Source organism: Oryctolagus cuniculus, chromosome 15 (genome assembly GCF_051225735.1).
Source record: "Oryctolagus cuniculus isolate XC-2025 breed Fujian yellow rabbit chromosome 15, ASM5122573v1, whole genome shotgun sequence".
Classification (NCBI taxonomy): Eukaryota; Metazoa; Chordata; class Mammalia; order Lagomorpha; family Leporidae; genus Oryctolagus; species Oryctolagus cuniculus.
In genome coordinates, this window is record NC_142881.1 from 34,641,209 (window position 1) to 34,663,718 (window position 22,510).

At 38.0% G+C, this 22,510-nt stretch overlaps 1 protein-coding gene across 1 annotated transcript; it reads right to left on the minus strand.

Moving 5' to 3' along the window:
• Positions 1 to 864: 864 nt before the first annotated feature.
• Positions 865 to 21,060, minus strand: CYP2C30 (cytochrome P450 2C30). The gene is given in 9 exon segments (NM_001171266.1): positions 865 to 1,247; positions 3,804 to 3,945; positions 7,891 to 8,078; positions 10,556 to 10,697; positions 12,466 to 12,639; positions 13,081 to 13,241; positions 16,240 to 16,389; positions 18,167 to 18,329; positions 20,893 to 21,060. Coding segments are annotated over 9 exon segments (1,470 nt in total). The 3' UTR covers positions 865 to 1,065.
• Between the last annotated feature and the right edge of the window lie 1,450 nt (positions 21,061 to 22,510).

The window sequence follows — 22,510 nt, forward strand, 5'->3', positions numbered from 1 at the left end:
ATGACACAAACATGAATATTTTAAAAAATATTTGAGAGAGAGATCCCAATCACTGGTTTGATCTTCAAATGTATACAATGGCAGATTGAACAAGGAACAGGGCCAAAAGCTGGGGATATAATCCATATTAACTATAAAAGGTCCAAAGGCTCAATTGCTTGAATCTTTACCACATCTTCCAAAGGTCTGCATTAGGAAAATCTGGAGTCTGGAGGAAGAAAATGGAACCAATTCCAGGCACTGAAATGTGGGAAGGTGGCATCTCAATTGGTAGGTTTTGCACCAGCTCACATAATTACATTTTACAAAGAGTAGTAAAACACTATACTTACACATGCCAAAGTGTTTCAAGAACAGGAACCTAGAGAGTTAGATGGGATAAGAAATGATTCTATCATATTTTACATGAATATTTCTTAATATTCACAGTGTAATTTTTATTTTATGTTTTAATTCAATGGTTTAAATGTTAATTTATTTTGACAGGAATAGAAAGAGAGAGAGAGACCGAGCTTTCCCATTTACTGTTTCACTCCCCATGTGCCTGAAACAACTAGGGCTCAGAGAGGGCTAAAACAGGAGCCAGGAACTCATTTGGCTTCTCATGTGTGGGTGTCAGGGACTGAAACCACTGGGCTTTGACCTGCTCCCTCACAGGGCACAAATCACCCAGAATCTGGAATCAGGAACACAGCATGGATCACATCCAGGTACACTGATATGGGATGTGGGTGAATAAGAGGCATCTTAACTGCTGTGCTAAAAATTTCCTTATTCTTAATTTTAATAAAATAAAGTGTGACATTTATAATGTGTTTCCATTAGGTACATACCACCGATGAAATGCACTATGAATTCTGGGTTGTTTTACAGAAATAATTTTATTGGTGATGAAACAATGAGCTTTCTTCCATTAGAGAAATTAAAATGTAGCTTGAAGGACAGAAAACATGAGAAGACACAGAACTCAGAGATTGGATTTTCGTTAGCAAGGACTGGGAAGGCAACAGGTGACACAGATGCCTGAAACCATCTGTGTTGCCCAGAGGGATTCCAGTGCTTTCTTCAGACTGGAACAAAACACAGCTCATAGGAGGGAGGAACAGAGAGAAACCCATTATCCACTGGGGTGGGATCAATATCCTTTGGGTCAACCAGAGGCTTCAGGGTAAAATGCTGCAAGATGGTGGTCAGGAGTAAGAACAGCTCCATGCGGGCGAGGCCCTCTCCAGCACAAGCTCTTTTTCCTAAAAATGACACACACATTAATTATGCATAGAGTGGCATAAATAACTCTGGAGTGACTAAAAGTTCAGAAACAGCAGATGAACCTGATGGCCCTTCAAGTTACACCCGAAACAACTTTCCTTCATTTCTCTGCATAGATTAAACTATCTGTGTTCTGCAAAAAGGTATTTCTGTGCATTCACATTAGAACTCTGTGCTGAGGCTTGCCAATGATATTTTCTACAAAGACATTCATATACAATCATAAGTGTGCACACACACCTCATATATCCAAATTGGCACAGTGTAACACTGAGCTTTCCATTTACTTTAAAGCCATGATTTAACAACAGAATTATTTTCCCTCAATGATATTTCTAGGATAATACCAGCACTTTTACATATCTGAATAAACTGTTTTCAAAAGTATGCTGTTGGCCGGCGCCATGGCTCACTAGGCTAATCCTCCTCCTGCGGTGCTGGTACCCTGGGTTCTAGCCCCAGTCGGGGCACCGGATTCTGTCCCGGTTTTTGTCTTCCAGTCCAGCTCTCTGCTGTGGCCCGGGAGGGTAGTGGAGGATGGCCCAAGTGCTTGGGCCCTACACCTGCATAGGGAAAACAGGAGGAAGCACCTGACTCCTGGCTTCGGATTGGTGCAGTGCGCCGGCCGTTGTGGCTTTTTGGGGGGTGAACCAACAGCAAAGGAAGACCTTTCTCTCTGTCTCTCTCTCTCTCACTGTCTACCTCTGCCTGTCAAAAAATAATAAAAAATAAAAAGCATGCTATTTCCATATGTATCAGGTATAAAATTATTATAAAAGGTCATACACAGATTTCCTTTTTTTTCAAATACTCTATTTCATTTTTATCTGGCTATATTTTACAGTTTAGAAAAACACGTATTTTTTTTTTAGTTTTGTCCTTCATTTTTTTGAATAGAGAATATAAACTGCCCTAATTTAACCCATGTCTTAAACCTTAGCTCCTCCCCTTCAACTCCTTCCTTGTAGTTCTCAATACCAAGCAGTTTCCAACTACTCACTACTACCCCAAAACTCTAGCTAATTTATGTTTTTCTCAGACTCCCTTTTTTCCTCTGACAGGAAAACTCTTCCCCTGTGCTCTGCCTGCTGAGAGTCTCCAGATTCACCTGGAATCAGCTCTAAGATCATGGATTCCATTAGAACCCCTCTGATGTACCCACGATATACAATTCACTGTATTATCCATTTTCAACAGATTCATTAATGTCTATAATATGGTGCACTTTCCATGCTATTAAAGCAACTAATCTGGCTCAAATGTGAATACAAGTTCTTAAGTAAAGCTTCAGATCTTGTGATGATAGCAAGGTATCAGAAGAAAAGCAGGTCTGGCTGCAATTACTGGAAATCAGAAGTCATGACATAGCAATGGCTTTTGTGAGATCATACATGAACATTGTACAATCCTGGGACCACAATATGAGGGAGCTCAATAGCAGTTTGAATTTGCCTAGTAAAGAGCAAATGTCTTGTTTCTGTCCCTGTTTCAGTAAGTTATTTAGGAAACGTTTTTAACACTCCACTTATGGCTACTACTTCTCCTTTAGATTGTACTGAAAATTCTCTATTCTGCCTCTCTCCAGAGTCTCGCCTGTCTGTCACTTTAGCCTTTCTGTTCACAGCAGACACACTTTGCTAGATTGTCTAAGCTGGGTATAACTTCCCTTCTAGACTAGGACTAAATTAGGAAACTCAAATCTTGGTATGGTCATAAGTTACCCTCTCAATAACCTTCTGCCAAGGCACTGTTTGTGCAGTGTCTGTATTCCTGTACCCAAAGAAGTATCTCTTGGGGAGGCTTACACTGCCTCTTGGCTAATGGTTCATCTTGGTTCCTGGACAATGCTCCTTTGCTTGTCCCTAGGGAACCAGGATGGGAACATCTTCCTGATGGAGGTAGTCCTCACTGCCTTTCCACATTTGCTTACTTCAGTTCTGCTCACATCTGTGGAAACAAAGTCTTCATTCAACTGAGAGTTTCAACTGTGTCATCTATTTCATTCCAGATCTCTTATAAATTTAGAGAAGAGGTTCAAACTTATTTCCTGGAAGACAGTTTCTCTGCACCACCAATATCTCTGCTACTGACTGCAAAATTAGCCATAGTCTGGAGCTGGGTTCTCTGAGCTCCATAGCAGCCTCCAGCAAACTATTCCTCACACTTGAGTCTCATAATCTGTGAATTTGCCATTGTCTTCCTTACACTGAGCAGTTGCTTCCCATTCACCTTCCTATAATTGAATGTGGGCATGGGATTGCAACATGGAGATGCTCAGTTAAGTTTATTGAGTGTACTGGCTGCGCAGAGATGATGAGAAGAGTCTTACTGGAATTGGAATTCTACCATCTATCCCTCCAGAAGCAGAAGCTGTGAATGCTGCCTGCATTCCAAAATGAAATAATTTGGACCTTGGGAGTGACGCCTCTACCCTCACTCAAAAGGCAATTCCTCAGTCCAGAGGAATCCACACCCACAGCCCATCCTCATCCCAGTTGGCCATGGTGGTGCAGATGTAAAGGAAGCTTGCTTGCCTATAGAGAAAGGCAGGAAGTAATCACTCTTCTTGAAGTTGCCACTTGCATCCAAGAAGTGTCCAGGGTCAAATTTCTCAGGGTTAGGGAATTCTTTCTCATCATAGAGGACAGAAGTCAGAGATGGTAGTATGTGTGTGCCCTGTTAGAAGGAGACACAAACAACAAGGGTTATAAAGAAAGAACATGGAATAACATGAGCGGTATTTCATGTAATCCTTTTGTTTAATAAATGAGGAGAAAGAAACAAAATAAGGAGAGATTCTTTGCTCCATGACAGACAGAATATAATAGTGTCCAAACTAACAGGTCTTAAATCATGTAGGATCCTGTGTTGGACACTGTTCATTGTCTTGGCATCCATCTCTATAATTTGTAATGTGACACCAGCACATACTTAGAGAACAGCAACAAAGATCAGTTGATACCTTTGCTCTTGGCAAATAAGTAGAAATGTCAGTATTGACTTCTCTGAACATCATGTCATTATCATTAAGTAAGGATGAAGCCCTCTTCATAACTGAGAATATTACTGGACATATTCTTGAAATACCTGCACATCCCTACTATCCTGAGTAACTAATAAGCACAGATGCTCATTAAATTTTTGAAAGCCTGTGTCTCAATGCACTTATGCTATGTGCAAAATGTTACTTAATTATTGATGCCTTTAGTATACTGCACCTAGTGGACATAAACTCACAATGCAGATCACTGTAATGTGTGGGATGTTTGCCCTCATGATTGCATGGATGAACGGTAGCACTAACTTGTGCTGCTCCTCAGTGTCAAAGAGAGTATTCTACATTACAGACCTGGGAAAGGTTCAAATTCACTATACAGCTTGTACTAAAGCAGATATATTTCAAACTATTAAAAAGTAAAACAATATGAAATCTAATTGTTAAGGACTTTCCATATCCTCTGTCTACTGTTTTCTTTTAGTGTAATTGTCACATATTATTCTGGAAAGTTTACAACATTTTATAACCCCTAAACACCAAATTCAAACTAAGGAACCCAGCTGAACTGAAGTCATGTCTAAAGACAAATGCAAAGTTACAATTAACTCAAAATGCCGCAGTATTGTATTAAGCTTAATAGAATAAAAAATAATGGACTAGAGGCCGGTGCTGTGGCTCAATAGGCTAATCCTCTGCCTTGCGGCACCGGCACACCGGGTTCTAGTCCCTGTCGGGGCACTGGATTCTGTCCCGACTGCCCCTCTTCCAGGCCAGCTCTCTGCTGTGGCCCGGGAAGGCAGTGGAGGATGACCCAAGTGCTTGGGCCCTGCACCCCATGGGAGACCAGGAGAAGCACCTGGCTCCTGGCTTTGGATCAGCGTGATGCGTTGGCCACAGTGTGCCTCCTGCAGCGGCCACTGGAGGGTGAACCAACAGTAAAGGAAGACCTTTCTCTCTGTCTCTCTCTCTCTCTCACTATCCACTCTGCCTGTGGAAAAAAAATAGACTAGAATAGTAGAATTAATAGATAAAAAATCTATGTCATTTAAATTCCAGCTCAAATAAAAATCAATGACATTTAATAGAAGACAGGATAATCCAGGCTCCCACAAGATCAAACAATATTCAACATACAATAAGAATATCCTGAATATGAAACAGGAATAGTGTGAATCTCCCTTATTCACAAAGACCATATATTGTAATAGACACAAAGCACCCTAGGTTTTAAGATTATTACTTTGAAATTAGGTTCGATATGGTCCAGATTAGTATGTAATTAATTGCTGCTTTGGTCTTGAATATTTTCTTATACATTCGTACTGTATTTCTGGGGCTGGCACTGTGCCAAAGTGAACTATGCTTCTCCCTGTGACAGATCCCATATGGGTGCCAGTTCCAGTTCCAGTTCCAGTCCTGGCTGCTTCTCTTCTGGTCCAGCTCTCTGTTATGGCCTGGAAAAGCAATAGAGGATGGTCCAAATGCTTGGGCCCCTGCATCCGCATTGAGATCTGGAGGAGGCTTCTGGTTCCCAGCTTTGGATTGGCCCAGCTCTAGCAGTTGCAGTCATTTGGAGAGTGACCTAGCAGGTGGAAGACCTTCTCTGTCTCTCCTTCTCTCTGTGTGTAACTCTATCCATCAAATAAAAAAAATATTTTTTAAAAAAAGAAAAAAAGATTATTACTTTGGCAATTCAAAGAAGAAGTGAATATAACCATGTATTCTAAATTAAAATCAAAGAAAGAGATACGAAATAGCAGAAGAAATTAAAGCTAAAAAAGAGTAAATCTAGAATTGGTGGAACAGATTATAATGAAAATTTCCTGGGTGGGATTAGTTCAGTAGAGACTGCTAGAGAAAATGTTGGCCAACGTAGAGACATGCAAAGGGCAATGGATGAAAACTCCTTTTAGAGAACAACTGGTGGGCAGCCAGAGACATCAAATTTGTGGAGCACAAAAGACAACTGGAAACTGGTTCTGGCTGAGTTGTCAATTTTCCTAGTTTTATTTTTTGCATAGACTGGAGGAATGAAAATATCAGTTAACACAAACATGGCTGAAAAACAATCATCAATCTCACTGGACTGTAGAGTCAATAAAAATACTCAGGTACACAATGTACTCAGAGTGGGAATCAATCTCAAAAAGAGATCCATGCATTTAGCCATACATTCTCCACATGAACTCCTCCCAATTCTGGAGAGCTCTTCAGTTGGGCATTCTGGAATGAACACTAAATTCACTGAAATTAAAAAAGCAAAATGAGATTTCACATTGACACTATAAAGCCAGCAAAACTCTAAGAGCAAAAACTGAAAATGCTGTCACTTGCCAAAAAAATGGTTTTGCACCAGAGCATTAAAGTAATGTGAAGGCATTTTCAGGAGATGGAAGTCTCCTTCCATTGTAGAATATACAGAATGGTAACTGAGGTTCTGAAGGATGAAGAGTAGAGAGAATGAATTCTAGCATGTTAGGAGGAAAACTAAATGATTGCTATTTTACCTAATGTGGGACGTGAGTGTATGCCAGAGGAAATCAGTCCTAGGAATTTTAAGTGGTAGGAAGGAAAATCAGGCATGGAAAGCGTTCACTGATTTAATCACATGGATATAACCTGTGTCATTCAGGAAAACAATATCACTATAACACAAGGTTTTTCTCAATGGGTTGTCATCAAAATATTAATTAAGATCTTTATAAATGTATAAATAATTTCTAGTTTATGGTATTTGAGAATAGAGATGAGATAACTTTAAGCTGATGACAGATGAGAATTGACCGTGTTCAAATGCTGATGGAATGTTGCCAGGAAAGAGGGAGAGCTTGAAGACTAAGAAGCAAGAAGAAATTGCTCTTGGAGGAAGGCACTGGAACAACCGAGTGCCAGGGGAAAAGGTTCACTTTAGGTCAAAGGAGAATCATTCTTTCACTAGACACATGAAAGAAAATTTAAGGGATGCGGTTGTTGCTAAGAGTGGAGACCCCACTGAAGGACATCACAGGAGTTCCTTTGCAGTGGTTCTGATTTTCTCTGTCGACAGGTAGACATATTACTGAGGAAAAGATGATGGAGAGATGGAAGATTGAGGGCAATTTAGGGTTGAAAAGATCATGTAGGAGCATGATGAAGCAAATTGCTTTAGTTTGTACTGTTTGGTTATCAGCTACAACCTGAAATACATTTTGTGGATAATAATACAAACTTGCTGGGTTGCAAAGTCTTTTTCTGTAGTGATTAGTAGTCCACATGTAAGCAGGAAAGCAGGAGACTACTGAACTGGACATTTCTCAATTAAGGGAAACTCAGCGTATATAGGGAGGTGGGACTATATATAGGTTACTGATTGATGGGTAGAAGTAATAAACCATGTACAACAGCCTGGTCAATGGATAAGCAGTAAGTGCAGCCATGTATGTACTGAAAACCCTCTGGAATTCTAAGCATTGTTTATTTAGAAAATTGTGTCAACACATTGTAAGGGACATAGCATGTGGTCACAGGGTGAGATGCCCAAGTTATGTTTGTGACATAATCATGGAAGGCTTTATATTTTATAGTTTTACTATATAGGATCGTCTAAGATTTATAGGGTGGAGAGTAGATGACATGTGTCTCACCTTTGGAATGAGGTATCCTCGGAACTGGATGTCCTGAGTCACTGCATGGGGCACATTATTGGGGACCATGTCAATGTATCTCTGGATCTCATGTATCACAGCATCCGTGTAGGGCATGCAGCTCCTGTCCTGCATGCAGGGGCTCCGGTCTCTGCCGATCACACGCTCAATCTCTTCCTGGACTTTAGCTGTCGTGGACAGAATCATATGTACAGTCAATTTCTTTTAGTACTTTAATCACTGTCACAATTTTCCATGAGGTATATACGTGAGGAAATTAAATAACCACCTCCATAAGGGATAAAATGGCAGACTTCTGGTTTCCTGGATAGATTAGAAGTTCATGAGAGATTTTGATATGTACATATACAACAAAATTTATTATGAAATTTACTATTCATCTCAAATGCTGCGTCTGGGTTAATTTTACCTAGCAATCAGTAATCTGGCATCTTGCAGACTCTAAAAACCATTTAAAATCACTTTGTGTATGCCATTTTTTTATTTTAAACTAATGTATTTCAACATAATGAGAATTGCTATCTAGTCTATTAAAGATTTTAACTAGCAAAAGAAAGAAGGAGGGAAAGAAATTTTATTTAAAATGTACTGATAGAATTAAAAAGGGGAGAACAATCCAACTTGGGAAGTGGGATACACAGCAGACTCGTAGAATTGCAGATGCCCTAAATAGCACTCTGGACTCAGAATCAGCCCTTCAGTCATTCAGATCTGGCTAAAAAGCCCATGAGAGTTTCTCAGGAATGGAAAGCCAAGACACTGTGGAAAAAAAAAAAAACTAAATGAAAGATACATGTGAGTGAGATCCCAGCGGAAAGAACGGGACATCAAAGAAGGAGGTACCTTTCTCTGAATGGAGGAGACAACTTCCACTTTGATTATGGCCTTGTCTAAATAAGGTCAGAGTTTGGAAACTCAAGAGATTTCCAATGCTTGGCAGCTTATGACAAGAGCCTTGGCTGAGTACTGACTTCATAAATAAGAGTGTCAATTGTTAAATCAACAACGGGAGTCACTGTGCACCTATTCCCCATGTAGGATCTCTGTGCTCAATGTGTTGTATTGTGCAAATTAGTGGCAAAACTGCTACTCAAACAGTACTTTATACTTTGTGTATCTGTGTGGGTGCAAACTGTTAAAATATTAGTATATAGGTAGTTGATCTTTTGTATATAAAGATAATTGAAAATGAATCTTGATGAAGAATGGGATGGGAGAGGGAGTGGGAGATGGGATGGTTGCAGGTGGGAGGGAGGTTATTGGGGGAAAAACTGCTATAATCCAAGAGTTGTACTTTCAAAATTTATATTTATTAAATAAAAAGGTAAAATAAAATATAATATAGGAAGGGTAACATTGTGGCATTGTAGGTAATGCTGGTGTCAGTGGTGCAGGTACAGAGAGGAGCCTGGTTTGGGTCCCTGGTAATATAGTTCTCATCCAGTTCCCTGCTAATGAACCTGAGGAAACAGTCAAAGATGGTCTGAATGCTTAGGTCCCTGCCACTAACTTGAGGGACCCAGATGGAATTCAAGCTCCTGGCTTTTTTTTTTCAAGCTTGAAGACTTTTGGGGAGATAAGCAGTGTGCTTATCCCCGGGCATGTTTCTCTCTCTCTCTCTCTCTCTCTCTCTCCTCTCTCTCTCTAACTCTGCTTTCAAATAAAATAATTAACTTTAAAAAAATTTAAAAGTGTAATATAAATGTAAATGCTGCACTATTCATTACATTACATTTTAGGTCCTCAAGATCATTCTACATGGTAGGTATTATTTTGTATTTCCTAACATGTGTAGGAAGAAGAAAGTGATCTTCCCTCTATTAAATGCCTAATCAGAGAAGGCAAATAGCCATGAGTCGAACTCTGAGCTACTCCTGATTGAGTCAGAATCTGAGACCACTGCTGTTAAGAGTCTATAACCCATGTTGCAAAGAACGAAAGCCATTTGACTACTTTTGTTAAATATTACTTGTCTGCTAGCTGAGAATGTGCCTTTGCATTGGACTATGTGTAATTCCAAGGTTTGGTCAATATTTAAAAAAGGAAGAATTGGGAAATTCTGACCAATGTTTAATTTCATCTTCTCATTTGAGAAGTTACAGTTTTACCCACAAGATAGTTACTATATAAAGTGGTCAGGAAGCACTGGTAAAATCAGAGTGCTCAGTGCAATAGGCACAGTAGGGCTTAAGACAGAAAAGGAGGAGGCAGAATATATGTGAGCACGGAGCATGAAAATGGAAGTGAAGGGGAAATATGACAATAGCAAATTGTACCATAGGCAGAATATATAATATTTTGCAAAAAATGTAATATCCTATTTCTGGCTTTCACCCACAGTCTCTTAAAATGTAGTTTATAGGTACAAATATTTCTTTGAGTCTTTATTATTATTAATATGATAAGAAAAGTCTTTATGTAGTTATTAAATACGATGCTAAGAATCCATTCTCCCCTTACCCTTTTGCCTAATTTGATTTTATTCATCCAAACATAAGAAGATGTACTATTGATGGAAAAATTTCTGTCCCATGTCATGACAGATAAATGGCAGAATGGTTATGAGTATTGTCTTCATAATCATTTGTTACCTAGAACCTCATTACCTAGAATCTCATCTGCCCTTCCCCATGATCCTACAAACCTGCAATCTCAGGATGCTTCATAAGGAGCAAGAGTCCAAATTGCATTGTGGAGCTTGTTGTCTGTGACCCTGCATCAAACACATCCCATATGGTGACGAGCAAATGGTGCATGGTAAATTGAGACTGTTTGTTGTGTTTTTCCTGAGAAAGATGTGTTAAAAATACATGATGAATCAAAATAGTTAGAGATAACATAAAATAATTCAGTGCCACCTAAGAATTCTGTAAGTAAGGCAGTCATTAGAGAGTGGTATAGATGATATAGATGAGTGTTAAAATCTTTCAAACAGCTAAAACATAATCTGAGTGACAGATCTCAGATTCCTTTCTGTGACTCATTTATCACATAGTAGAGGAAATCATTCAGCTCTTCAATTTTTTCAAACACTTGTTGTATTTAGTTGCTCACAGCTGCTCAGTGTCCAGGTGACTGCTCTTATCTGTTCTGTCATCTGTACTTTTCTCTTTTGGTCTCTAGAATCACTGACTATTGCCTATAACACTGTTCCTAACCTCATCCATCATTACCTGCAGCAATGTTCATCAGTTAAGGTTTCTGGAAGTTCTACACATTTTCAATATGCTTATCATTCCCTGGACTAAATTCATCTTCCTTGATGACTAAACCACAGATTCTTCAACAACTACACATGTTGAAATCTCCTGCAGTGTTTACAGAGGGAAGGGTTACTAGATTCCTGTACATTCCACATACCCTCCTTTGTTACCTGTACAAATAATGGAATCTATTTTATATGTAATGACAATTATCATCAGTCAGTAAATTATGTATATATGTACACACACATGTATGTATATATATATATATTTGTGTACACACAAATGTACACACACATGTACGTATACACACACACACACACACACACATATATATATATATATTTGTGTCTAGGTATGTTTGTGTCTTTCAGTTTGTCTCCAAATAACATAGTCACTATAACACTTTCTAAGTCTTTTTCAATGAGATTTTTTTTTATTTTGACAGGCAGAGTTAGACAGTGAGAGAGAGACAGAGAGAGAGGTCTTCCTTCTGTAGGTTCACCCCCCAGATGGCTGTCACGGCTGGCACCCTGTGCCGATCCAAAGCCAGGAGTCAGGTGCTTCCTCCTGTCTCCCGTGTGGGTGCAGGGCCCATGCACTTGGGGCCATCCTCCACTGCCTTCCTGGGCCAAGCAAAGAGCTGGACTGGAAGAGGAGCAACCGGGACTAGAACATGGCACTCATATGTGATGCTGGCACCGCAGGCAGAGGATTAACCAAGTGAGCCATGGCGCTGGCCCCTTTCAATGAGAATTTAAAAATACCTCAACTGAGGCCTGCACTGTGGTGCAGTGAGTAAAGCCACCTCCCGCTGTGCTGGCATCCCATATAGAAGCGGGTTCAAGTCCTGGCTGCTCCACTTCTGATCCAGCTCTCTGCTATGGGCTGGGGAAGCAGTGGAAGTTGGCCCAAGTCCTTGGGCCCTGGCACCCACATGGGAGACCTGGAAAAAATTCTTGGCTTCTGGCTTCAGATGGGAGGACCTCCGGCCATTTCGGCCAATAGGGAGTGAACCACGGATGGAAGAACTCTCACTCTCTCTCTCTCTCTCTCTCTCTCCCTCCCCCCCCCTCTCTCCCCCTCTCTCTCTCTTTCTCTTTCTCTCTCTCTCTCTCTTTCTTTCTCTCTCTCTCTGCCTCTCCTTAACTACCTGTGTAACTCCGACTTTCAAACAAATAAATCTTAAAAAAAAAGCCTCAAGATATTCAGAACGCCAGGCACAAGCAATGATATACCTTAACGAAGGAGTGTTTGTTTGAATACCTCAGTTTCACCAGAATGAAACAAAGCTATTCTATGTCTCATGTCATACACATCAACGAGGCAGCAAATTATGGTCACATTATACCTTTTCCATTTTAATCAGTAAATAGTCAATGAAGTCTCGAGGGTTATTGTGGTCCAGAGATTCTTGATGTTCTCGTATTTTCTCTGAAAAAAACTTCATTTGGTCATTAAAGACTTTAAATAACTCATGATGACTTCCTGGGAGATAATGTAAAATTGGAAACGTATTGTAGAGCTGAAAGAGGAAAGAATCCTTCATTAACTCACTCAACACACATTAGAAAACTCTTTATTAGGTTTCCATACTCTTTTTTAAATATTGAGATGATAAGGAGCTGTAGGATTTGCTTCCCTCACTGAATTAATGGGTGGAAAATCTCTCTCTGTCTCTGTTGAACTTTTTACATCTCTTTCTGTCTCTGGCTTTTAAATAAATTAATAATAATATATGAGCTTTTTATAAAAATATTATCAATGAATATTGATAATATAGTTTTCTTCTACTCAAATAGTTTTTCTACATCTTACATCTATACATTATATTAGCTTTATCCCACTAATAGGTTATGAGTAATAATTTTAAAAATATTCCATTGAGTACTTTAAATGGGACAGATGAATTGATAAAAGATTTGCTAGAAAACTATTTTTCAATTAAATCGAACCTTGATCTTACCTGCATCCAAGGAGTATTAAAAAGTCTGATGCTGTCAAGAAAATGCTTCACCAATGTTTGAAATGTCTGATCATTGTAGTCAAAATGATTCTGGAAGATGATGGAGCAGATCACGTTGCAGGGAACACAGAACAGAAGTGAAGAAGGATCGCAGGGAGATGCTAAGGGAAACAGAGTGGAAGTGAGAATGTGGTTTTAATACAATTCCTAAGTGGACTGTGTAAAGTAACTGTGAAAGGCTGATTGCTTGAACATATTGTAAACATAAACTCCACCTTCATAAAACAAATTAGTTTCGTAATGAAAACAGTCTAGTCCATTCCATTTTATTTGTTAATTTTCCCAAATGTTAGTTTGTTTATATCATTTTCCATGTTTTCTAGTAAACAACAAGGAAAAAATGAGAAAAAATAATTTAAAAATCCCTTTAGTATTTTGAATGTAGATCTCTGCCTGGATTCTCACTCATTATATGCACATAGAAAACTGAGCAACATTTAAATGAGCAAATTTTTGCATTTGTGCAATCTGTGAGGAATAAAGAAAGGAGTGGAAACATAGAAAACCAATCCAAGGGGTAACAGAAAACTTCCCATTGCTGGGAAAAATACAGACTCCAATACAAGAGGCCTATAGCATCCCAATACGTATGACTGGCATTACACCTGGTAATCAAACTCTCAGAAGTCAAACACGATGAGATAACTCTAAAATCTCATTTGAAAAGAATCATGTCACCTTTTTGGAACCCCCACTACTTTAACACCAGTTTTCTCACAGAAATGTTACATGCTATCAGGAAAAGCAATACTATGTCTAATGTAAAAAAAAAAAAAAAGTAAAAACTGCCAAACACCAATGATCTATCCAATATCATTCTATAACACTTCATCTATGGAAACAGAAACCAAAATGAAGCAGGAAGGGACCAACTTTGTGGTATAATAGTTTAAGCCTCTGCTTTGCAGCCCTGGCATCCCATGTGGGAATGAGTTTGAGTCCTGGCTGCTCCACTTCCAAACCAGCTCCCTGCCAATGTGACTTTTAAAGCAATAGAAGATGGCTAAGTGCCTGGGTCCTTGTGCCCATGTGGGTGACCCAGAAGTAGCACCCGTTTCTGTCTTGGGATTGGCTCAGCTCCGGCCATTATGGCCACTTGGGAGTGAGCCAGCAGATGGAAGATCTTTTCTCTTGTCTCTCTGCCTCTCTGTCTGTTTTTACATAAATATGTATCCAATGCTGGAACACTCAGAGACATAAAAGAAATATTATTGAATTTGATGGCAGATGCTGATGGCAATATAATAACATGACTCATATGGACCTCAATAGCGAATCTTCAGCATCCACTTGGCTATTTTGGACAGAATTGTCATTATAGACAACAGTATAGGGGCTCTCAACAATTAAAAAATGAACCATAATATGATCCATATGCTCTAGCAATCCCTTCTTTGCTTTTTGTTTAAACAAAAAGAAAACAGCATTTTGAAGAAATAGCCACATTTACATGTTTGCTGAAGCAATAAAAAGAAAACCAAGATATGGAATCAACTTCAGTGGATTTATGGGAAAAGAAAATACAACATAACGGGATATAGTTCAACATAAAATGGAGTTAGATACTGTCATTTATGATATCAATGAACCTGAAAACATTATCTTCAGTAAAGTGTACAGAAAGACAAATTCCACACTGTCTCTCCTTCATGCTAAAACTTTAAAAGTTAATCTCATAGAAGGAGAGAATAGAATAGAGTTTAACTGTATTGTGAGTCACCAGAGAAAAGCAGAAAGGATATATGTGGTTGATGAAAGGAGACATAATTACATTTATATAGGATGGGAAGGGGAAAATCCAAATATATAAATGTATACAGACAGAATATAGTGATTGTCTTGGGCTGGACATGGAGGGAAGGGAGGTAGGTGTGTGATTGGATGAAACTGAGCTGGACGTTAATGGTAATATGGTTTTTTTCTTGAGTCATGAAATATTCTAAAATTGATTTCAGTGATGATCATACAACCTGATAAAATATTATTGGAATGAAATTAATAAATAAGCAAATTATTTAGCTTGTGAGTTATATCCCAATGAAGAGTCATTTTTAAAATAAATTATAATAAAATACTTAAAAATAACACTATGCACTAATTGTTACAATTTATGTCTCATATTGTTATTCATTTGTAGATACATCTTCATCCAATGATAAATAAAGTACAAAAATAAAAGTTATTTTGACCCCTAACTCAATCTCTCTAAATTTATTCTAAGGAACTACATGTTGGAGATTTCTATGAATTCTTTTTTATACTGATGTAGCAAAAAAAAAAAAAAAACAAAAAAAAAAAAACAGAAAGAAATAACCTGTATGGACAGTAGTATAAACTTAACTAAGAAATAGAGTAAGTATTCAGCGTATAGGGCATAGCATTTATAAGGTAATGATCATGTTAAATATTCAAATCCTGATGTTGTGTAATCACACATGTCTTCCGATCCTGAACTTAACGTTTCTGTGCTTGCTCACTGTCCATATATTTCTTCCTCCATCTATATCCCAAACCTGCATATTTGTACATATGTGTACATATCTAAGGCTTTTGTCACAAAGGTGTCCTCTCCATTCATACCCACACTCCAAGCCTACTCATTGGAATAATTTAGAATTCCTACAATGTTATACATACATTACTGGGGAGTTTACTTATGTTTTTATACTAATGTGGCGAATCTGCTAGCTTATTATGGAAATCCATGTTTTCTTCTTCCTGTGCACACAACTAATCAAATTTTCCTACAAGTCTATTGGTGTTATGACAACAAAATTCTAGCTCTAAGAGAGTAATTTTGTGTGCAACTTCCATATCTGGTCTAAACACCATTTACTCTTTACCTTGTTCTTTTCACCTTTGATAATTGCACAAAAAGATGAAATTCTGTGACAGCACAGACCAAAGGAAGAAGATACCCAATTCTCTACCATCATCCCTGAAAATGTTTAATTGCCAACTCCTTTATGCCTTACTACCTGTATGTAAGTAAAAAAGTAATTTCCTGTTGTACTTATTTACTATATCTCTAATTTACACTACTGTAATAGCATTTCCTCTACCCAACTTCCACTTTAAATGATATAAAGAAATATGCACCATTGGTTTCTTTTAATGCTTTTACTAGACATGAGGCTTCTTCTTGAATTCGGTCCTCAATAGTTTTCTTCCCCATCCCCATGTTCCGCAAAACGGTGAGAGTGAAACGACGAGTTTCCTTCCATAATTCTCCTTGGCTTGCAAAAAGTCCTATCAGGTCAAAAAAGAAACAAACAACAGTAAATACATTACTTTATTTCCTACATCCATGAATTCTATGTGAGAATATGCATTTCTGAAATAATACAGACAATTCAGTACACAAACACACACAAATGCGTGCGCACACACACACACACATATATAATATATATCTTATATACACCTGTTGGTATTGGCTGCAGGAATTCCAATGAAGTCCTAACTATCCCGAAGTCAATCTAGAATTCTGCTGTCAGGATTCTTGAATTGGAATTCTACTGAAATCTTCTTCATTTGTTAGCTTCTCTAAACTCAAATAACATTGTGAACCAAGTTTTTTCCACTTCTTTACTGGAGAGGGTGCAAAGAGCATGGAGGGAAAATCATGATGTCCAATACCACAATATATTAAGTCACAATGGATACAACTCAGAGGCTTAAATTATCAGGCAATTATTTTCTGATTTTTTTGGAAAACTTAAAAAAGAAGGGCATTCTCAAGTGGTGAGACAACTCTTCTGCAAGAGAAGGACTCACTTGACAATCATTTCCCCCAAAAAAGAAAAAAATTGGCTGACGATAGCATTGTGATGCAGTGGGTAAGGATGCCACCTGTGTTGCAGGCATCTCATATGGATGCCAGTTTGTGTCCTGATTACTTCACTTCTGGTCCAGCTCCCTGCTCATGGCCTTGGAAAAGCAGTGCAGATAGCACAAATGCTTGGGCCCTAGCACCCATGTGAGAGACTCCAGTGAAGCTCCTGGATTTTGCTGGTTAGATTTGGTTGCTGCAACCACTTGTTGCAGAATCAGCACTTGTTGAGAATCAGCACATGGAAAATCTCTCTCTCTCTCTTCTTCCTGTAATTTTCAAATAATTAAATATATATTTTAAAGGAAAAAAAGGAATACACCTGTTTATAGATATTTTTTCTCATTTAAAAATTGCCCAGCTACTTATTCAAATTCTTCCATGAAATGTGGTCTTACTCTCAAAAAATTTCCATGTCAGACTTCCAGAATCAATAAAGAAAATGAAACAATAAGTTCGTATTTCACTGTACAGGAAACATTGTTAAGAATATTGTGGAGGACAGGAACACATTCACTAATTTCTATTTCAGCAGACCTTAGTGATCCTCTAGAAGATGGGCAATTTAAGGATAACTGAAAATTAGCAGAAGACACAGCCTTATTAACTGAATAAACTTTACCTACTGTGAGTTCCAACTCAAACTCACTCCATGCTTCTCTACAAAATTGCATCATATACCTGTGCTTTAAACTTTGGTTTCTCTTGGAGTCGAATAATTGTTATGCTTTTTTCTAAGAGGCAGAAAACAAGGCTGGAAACATGCAAACTTTATGTTGGCTCCTTGCATACGACACAATCTTCCTAGAATATTATCTTGACATCCATGAGTCAGACCAGGAAACTAGATATTGGGTGAATGGATAATTTAGTCATTTCTCTCTAATCCCTTTTATCTCAATCTCTTTAACTCATTAATATAAGCAACCATCACTTAAGTATGTGTCATAAATTCATGGAGCACTTGTATTATAGTGACTTATTTTACTGAATTTTTTGCCTCCTGAGAACACTGTGTCACATTCATGGAATTCAAAATAATTATTCTGATGGAATAATTATTCACACAGTTGTCCTAAAAAGCAAAAGTGTATTTCATAAATTTTTTGAAAGCTTATAATTTCCCAATTCCTAAGTCCATTTGGAAACTTTGTAAATCAGAACCTCAAGCACATTTCACAGACTTAAATATACCTGCTCCTTGTGCGTATCTATCAAAAACTGGGACAGTCACTCTGCCAGAAAATTCCTCTCCATGATCAACCAGGGCCTCCTTCACTGCTTCATATCCGTGCAACACCACAGTGGGCTTTGTACCAAAATACACTGTGAACACAGGGCCATACTCTTTTGCTAGCTAGAAAAGGAACAGGAGAGGCAAAAGTTGAGAATTTGTGAATTGAAATGTAGAAAATTTATGGCAACAATTTTAATCTTATTGAAGACACTTTTGAAAATGCATCCTGTGAAATGAACGATACCAGCTTTTCAGCTTTTAAAACCATTAATTTAATACAAAGCATACTTAAAGGGTAATTATTATTATATACTACCACACTGCTGTTATTTCCATCATCAACATTTATTCTACACCTAGCTCCTACTATGTGACAGGGCTATATTATGTATTTGCTCATAGTATACATTAACTTTGGCAAACTGTAGCTTGAACCAAATTTCTCCTTTCTTTCTGCAAATATAATAAATTTTGTGTCTCTACTCAATATATGGTGAATCTCCCAATGTTCCAAAGTGTCGACTAGTGTTCATCCTGCTTTATCTATTTTCCACATTTCCTTTAAAACACTGGAGGCCTCTAAGTTTTATTAATAATGAAAAATATAGCATTCTGGTCACATACATTGTGCAGTTTCTTTTTTTAAAAATTTTTTTTGACAGATTTAGACAGTGACAGAGAGAAAGACAGAGAGAAAGGTCTTCCTTTTTCCATTGCTTCACCACCCAAATGGCCGCTACGACCGACACTGTGCTGATGCAAAACCAGGAGCCAGGCGCTTCCTCCTGGTCTCCCATGCGGGTGCAGGGCCCAAGGACCTGGGCCATCCTCCACTGCCTTTCCAGGCCACAGCAGGGAGCTGGACTGGAAGAGGAGCAACCGGGACAGAATCTGGCACCCCAACCCAGACTAGAACCTGGGGTATTGGCGCCGCAGGTGGAGGATTAGCCTAGTGAGCTGCGGCGCTGGCCACATTGCATAGTTTCACTTGAAACTGGTGTCCTTTAACTAATCTCTAGTCTCTGATGTTAGTAGAAGTGATACGTGTAAATGCTATGTTATTTCATAAAAAGTCATTGCTTGCCCTCTATTTCTCCCCACTATTCATACATTGAAATGATAGCATGGAGATCTGTCACCATAAAAATGACACTGGGAAGAATAATCTAGGGATATGGGACAGTAGAACTGAAAACTGAAAAAAAAAATTTCTCAGAGGATCTCATGGATGAGTGTCAGCCCAGCAACACTCGCCTGTAATCATCAAGTGAGATACAAATAAACATTTCTTTCTTTAGTGATTGTATTACTGAGCTTTTTCTGTCATTTGAGGTTGAGATATGCTAAATATGCAGAGCAATTCAGTATTCACTGGTCTCATAAAGAAGTCAACTTCATTTGCTGCTCTGTAATTTACTCTCCATTAAAAAACAGAGTAATGTTTTAATGTTTTAATTTCATGAGGCAAATGCTAGCATGCCTACACTTGAAGTACATTATTAGCGTCAATTTCTGTTCAAATCCAGGCAAGACCTATATCTGTAGGCCCTACTTACCTCTCAAAAGTCACGTTCCCTATGTGTATGCTTCTGTTTACTCTCTGGGATACAATCTAATTGGTCTTCAGTGAAGGTCTACACAAGAAATTCTCCTCCAGACTGAAACCAGATAAAAATGACTTTTATCTGAATTTTATCTGATTAATATTCATTCATTCCTTAAATCTCATGCCCAGCTTCGGTTCCTCAGAGTATACTTTGCTGAGTATACCTGTGTCCCCGAATGTCCAAGTTACATGGCCTCATTATATAATGACCATGTTGACACATTGAATCCTATGTCATCTTGCTTGTTTTCTTTTAAATACATGCTTACCCTATAGAGTGTAATTTCTATTGTTCAAGGATCTCTTTTAATTTTTCACTTATCACTGCATATTTCGTGTATGTTTCTTAACAAAACATTTATTGCATAATAGACTTTTAATAACTTGATGAATTTATGATTTACTCTTGTAGCTTTTGACAAAAATGACCATCATATACATTTTAGCAAAGAGAAATTCAAGCTCTGAAAGATTGAAAACTTGCCCCAGACAATTAACTAACATGGAGATGGGGTGCATAATGACACAATCCCTCCAATCCAGAGATCAAGGCACAGGAAGCAGGAGCTTCCAGGACAGATTCTGGTAATCTGCTGTCATAGGAAATTCTTAGATTCATCCTGTGAGCTTCAGAGGGGTGCTTCCATGTGAATGACTTGGTCCAGATAAGTAATTGAGTCGTTTATTGAACAAATACAAAAGGGACTGAAAAGCCCTTACTCAGTTGTTCACTGATTTCCAATCAATGTATGCTTTAGAAGAATTTACTCAAAACATTTTAATATTACTTATTTTTAACAAAGAATAATAACAATAAAATGGATGTAGGTCAAAATGGAACAAAACATTCCTACCTTTGTCAATTTTAATTATTGTATTAATCTCATTGTTTCTAGATGTATAAATTCTCAACTCACAGCTAAAATCTAATCAATGCTTTCCTTTATGATCTTCTTTTCATAATTCATATAAAAATTTCCCTTCATAGTATAATACTGTCTCTCACCATATTATATTGGTTATAGAAGCGCCTTATTCACTCATTGCAAACAAGGAGAGAGAACTCATCATACTCACCATGCTTATTGATTTGCTGATGTTCTTCCTATCCAGCTGTAGGACATTTCCAACAAGTGGGAAAGGCGTGGGGCCAGGCGGGAGCTTCCTTCTGGCATAGCTTTGCTTCAACAGTGAAACAAGAAGCAAACAAGAAAGACAGATAACCAGGACAATGAAGAGATCCATGGATGTGATGTGTGCAAATGCAGTGGAAGCCTAGGGATTGCAAGATTTTATAAGTGCACTGAAAGGATATTACGAAACATGTAGTGCTGTTTGAACTCTGGACAAATATTGTTAACTTTAGTGCAGTTTGGCCAAAGGTTGAAAATTAAAGAAAAAAAATAACCAGCCGTTCCAAAACTTGGTAATTCCTGAATTCTCACTGGAAATTCCTGCTGAAAATATAGCACACTTTTAGAAATAGTGGTGTGAATGACCTTATATTAATGGTAATGAGATGATAATATTTTCAAAGGGCTATTTATTGGGAGCTCATGTTCTTGGAAAATAAGTTGAAAGAAGGTCTCATATATCAGAATTTGTCACCATATGATCAGAAGTTTTCAGGGAAAAGACCAGAATGAGAGGCATTGGACAAAAAGGTGCCAGGCTTAACCTGGCTCATGTCGAAAATGTCCCAACACTCAGGACAAAGCTGCATGGTATATGGTAGTAATGAAAAGAATCCTGAAAGGGGCACAAGGATCAACAGATAATATAGGGGAATATACCTAGAAAGGAAAATAGACTGCTCAGGAGAACAGAAATGCTTCTTGGTGGCACATCCCCTGTCCTCTAAGTCACATCCCCATCACCCGCTAGGTTCCCACTGCCACAGCCTGCATTGCCCCTGTCACTTGAGGAAGGAGATCTAGTCCAGCCTTCAACACTACAAACTTTTGAAAGTGTCTACAACACATAGATGTAAACAAATTGTGAGGACTTAAAAGATGTTTCAGAAAATACAAAACCTAAACGAACATGTAGATTATGCCCTAAAAATATAATTGTAATGATATTTTAAACATATACGAGTAATAGAATGAATTTAACTACATTTTAGTTTATTTTTTTAACTTTTATTTAATGAATATAAATTTCCAAAGTATAGCTTATGGATTACAATGGCTTCCCCCCCATAACATCCCTCCACCCACAACCCTCCCCTTTCCCACTCCCTCTCCCCTAGATTTTCCCTAGATCAGACAACAAAATAATAACGATGAGCACTATAAGTAAAGTTAAATGTTATGAACCATTGTTGTAGCAAATTTCCAGTAGGAATCTCAAGGAAAGAGAAAAATATAATTGAACACAAACATTGAACATAAAAATTCAAGTTTCTTAAATTGCCTTTAAAGAATTCATGATGCTCTAAAGATTATAGTAAGTGATCCACTACTCACTTTCTTGTTGTACCTGACCTGGATGGAAATGTTTGTGAGCATTGCATTGGATCTGTTAATGAACTTGGATGGTATGCACATTTTAGTGATACTGAATCTTAGTGAGCATGGGATACTTGTCCATTTCTTTTGTTCTCTTCAATTTCTTTCTCCAGTGGTTTATAGTTTCCTTTTTTTTTAGAGACTCGATCTCTTTTGTGAAAGTTATTCCTAGATATGCTTGTAAC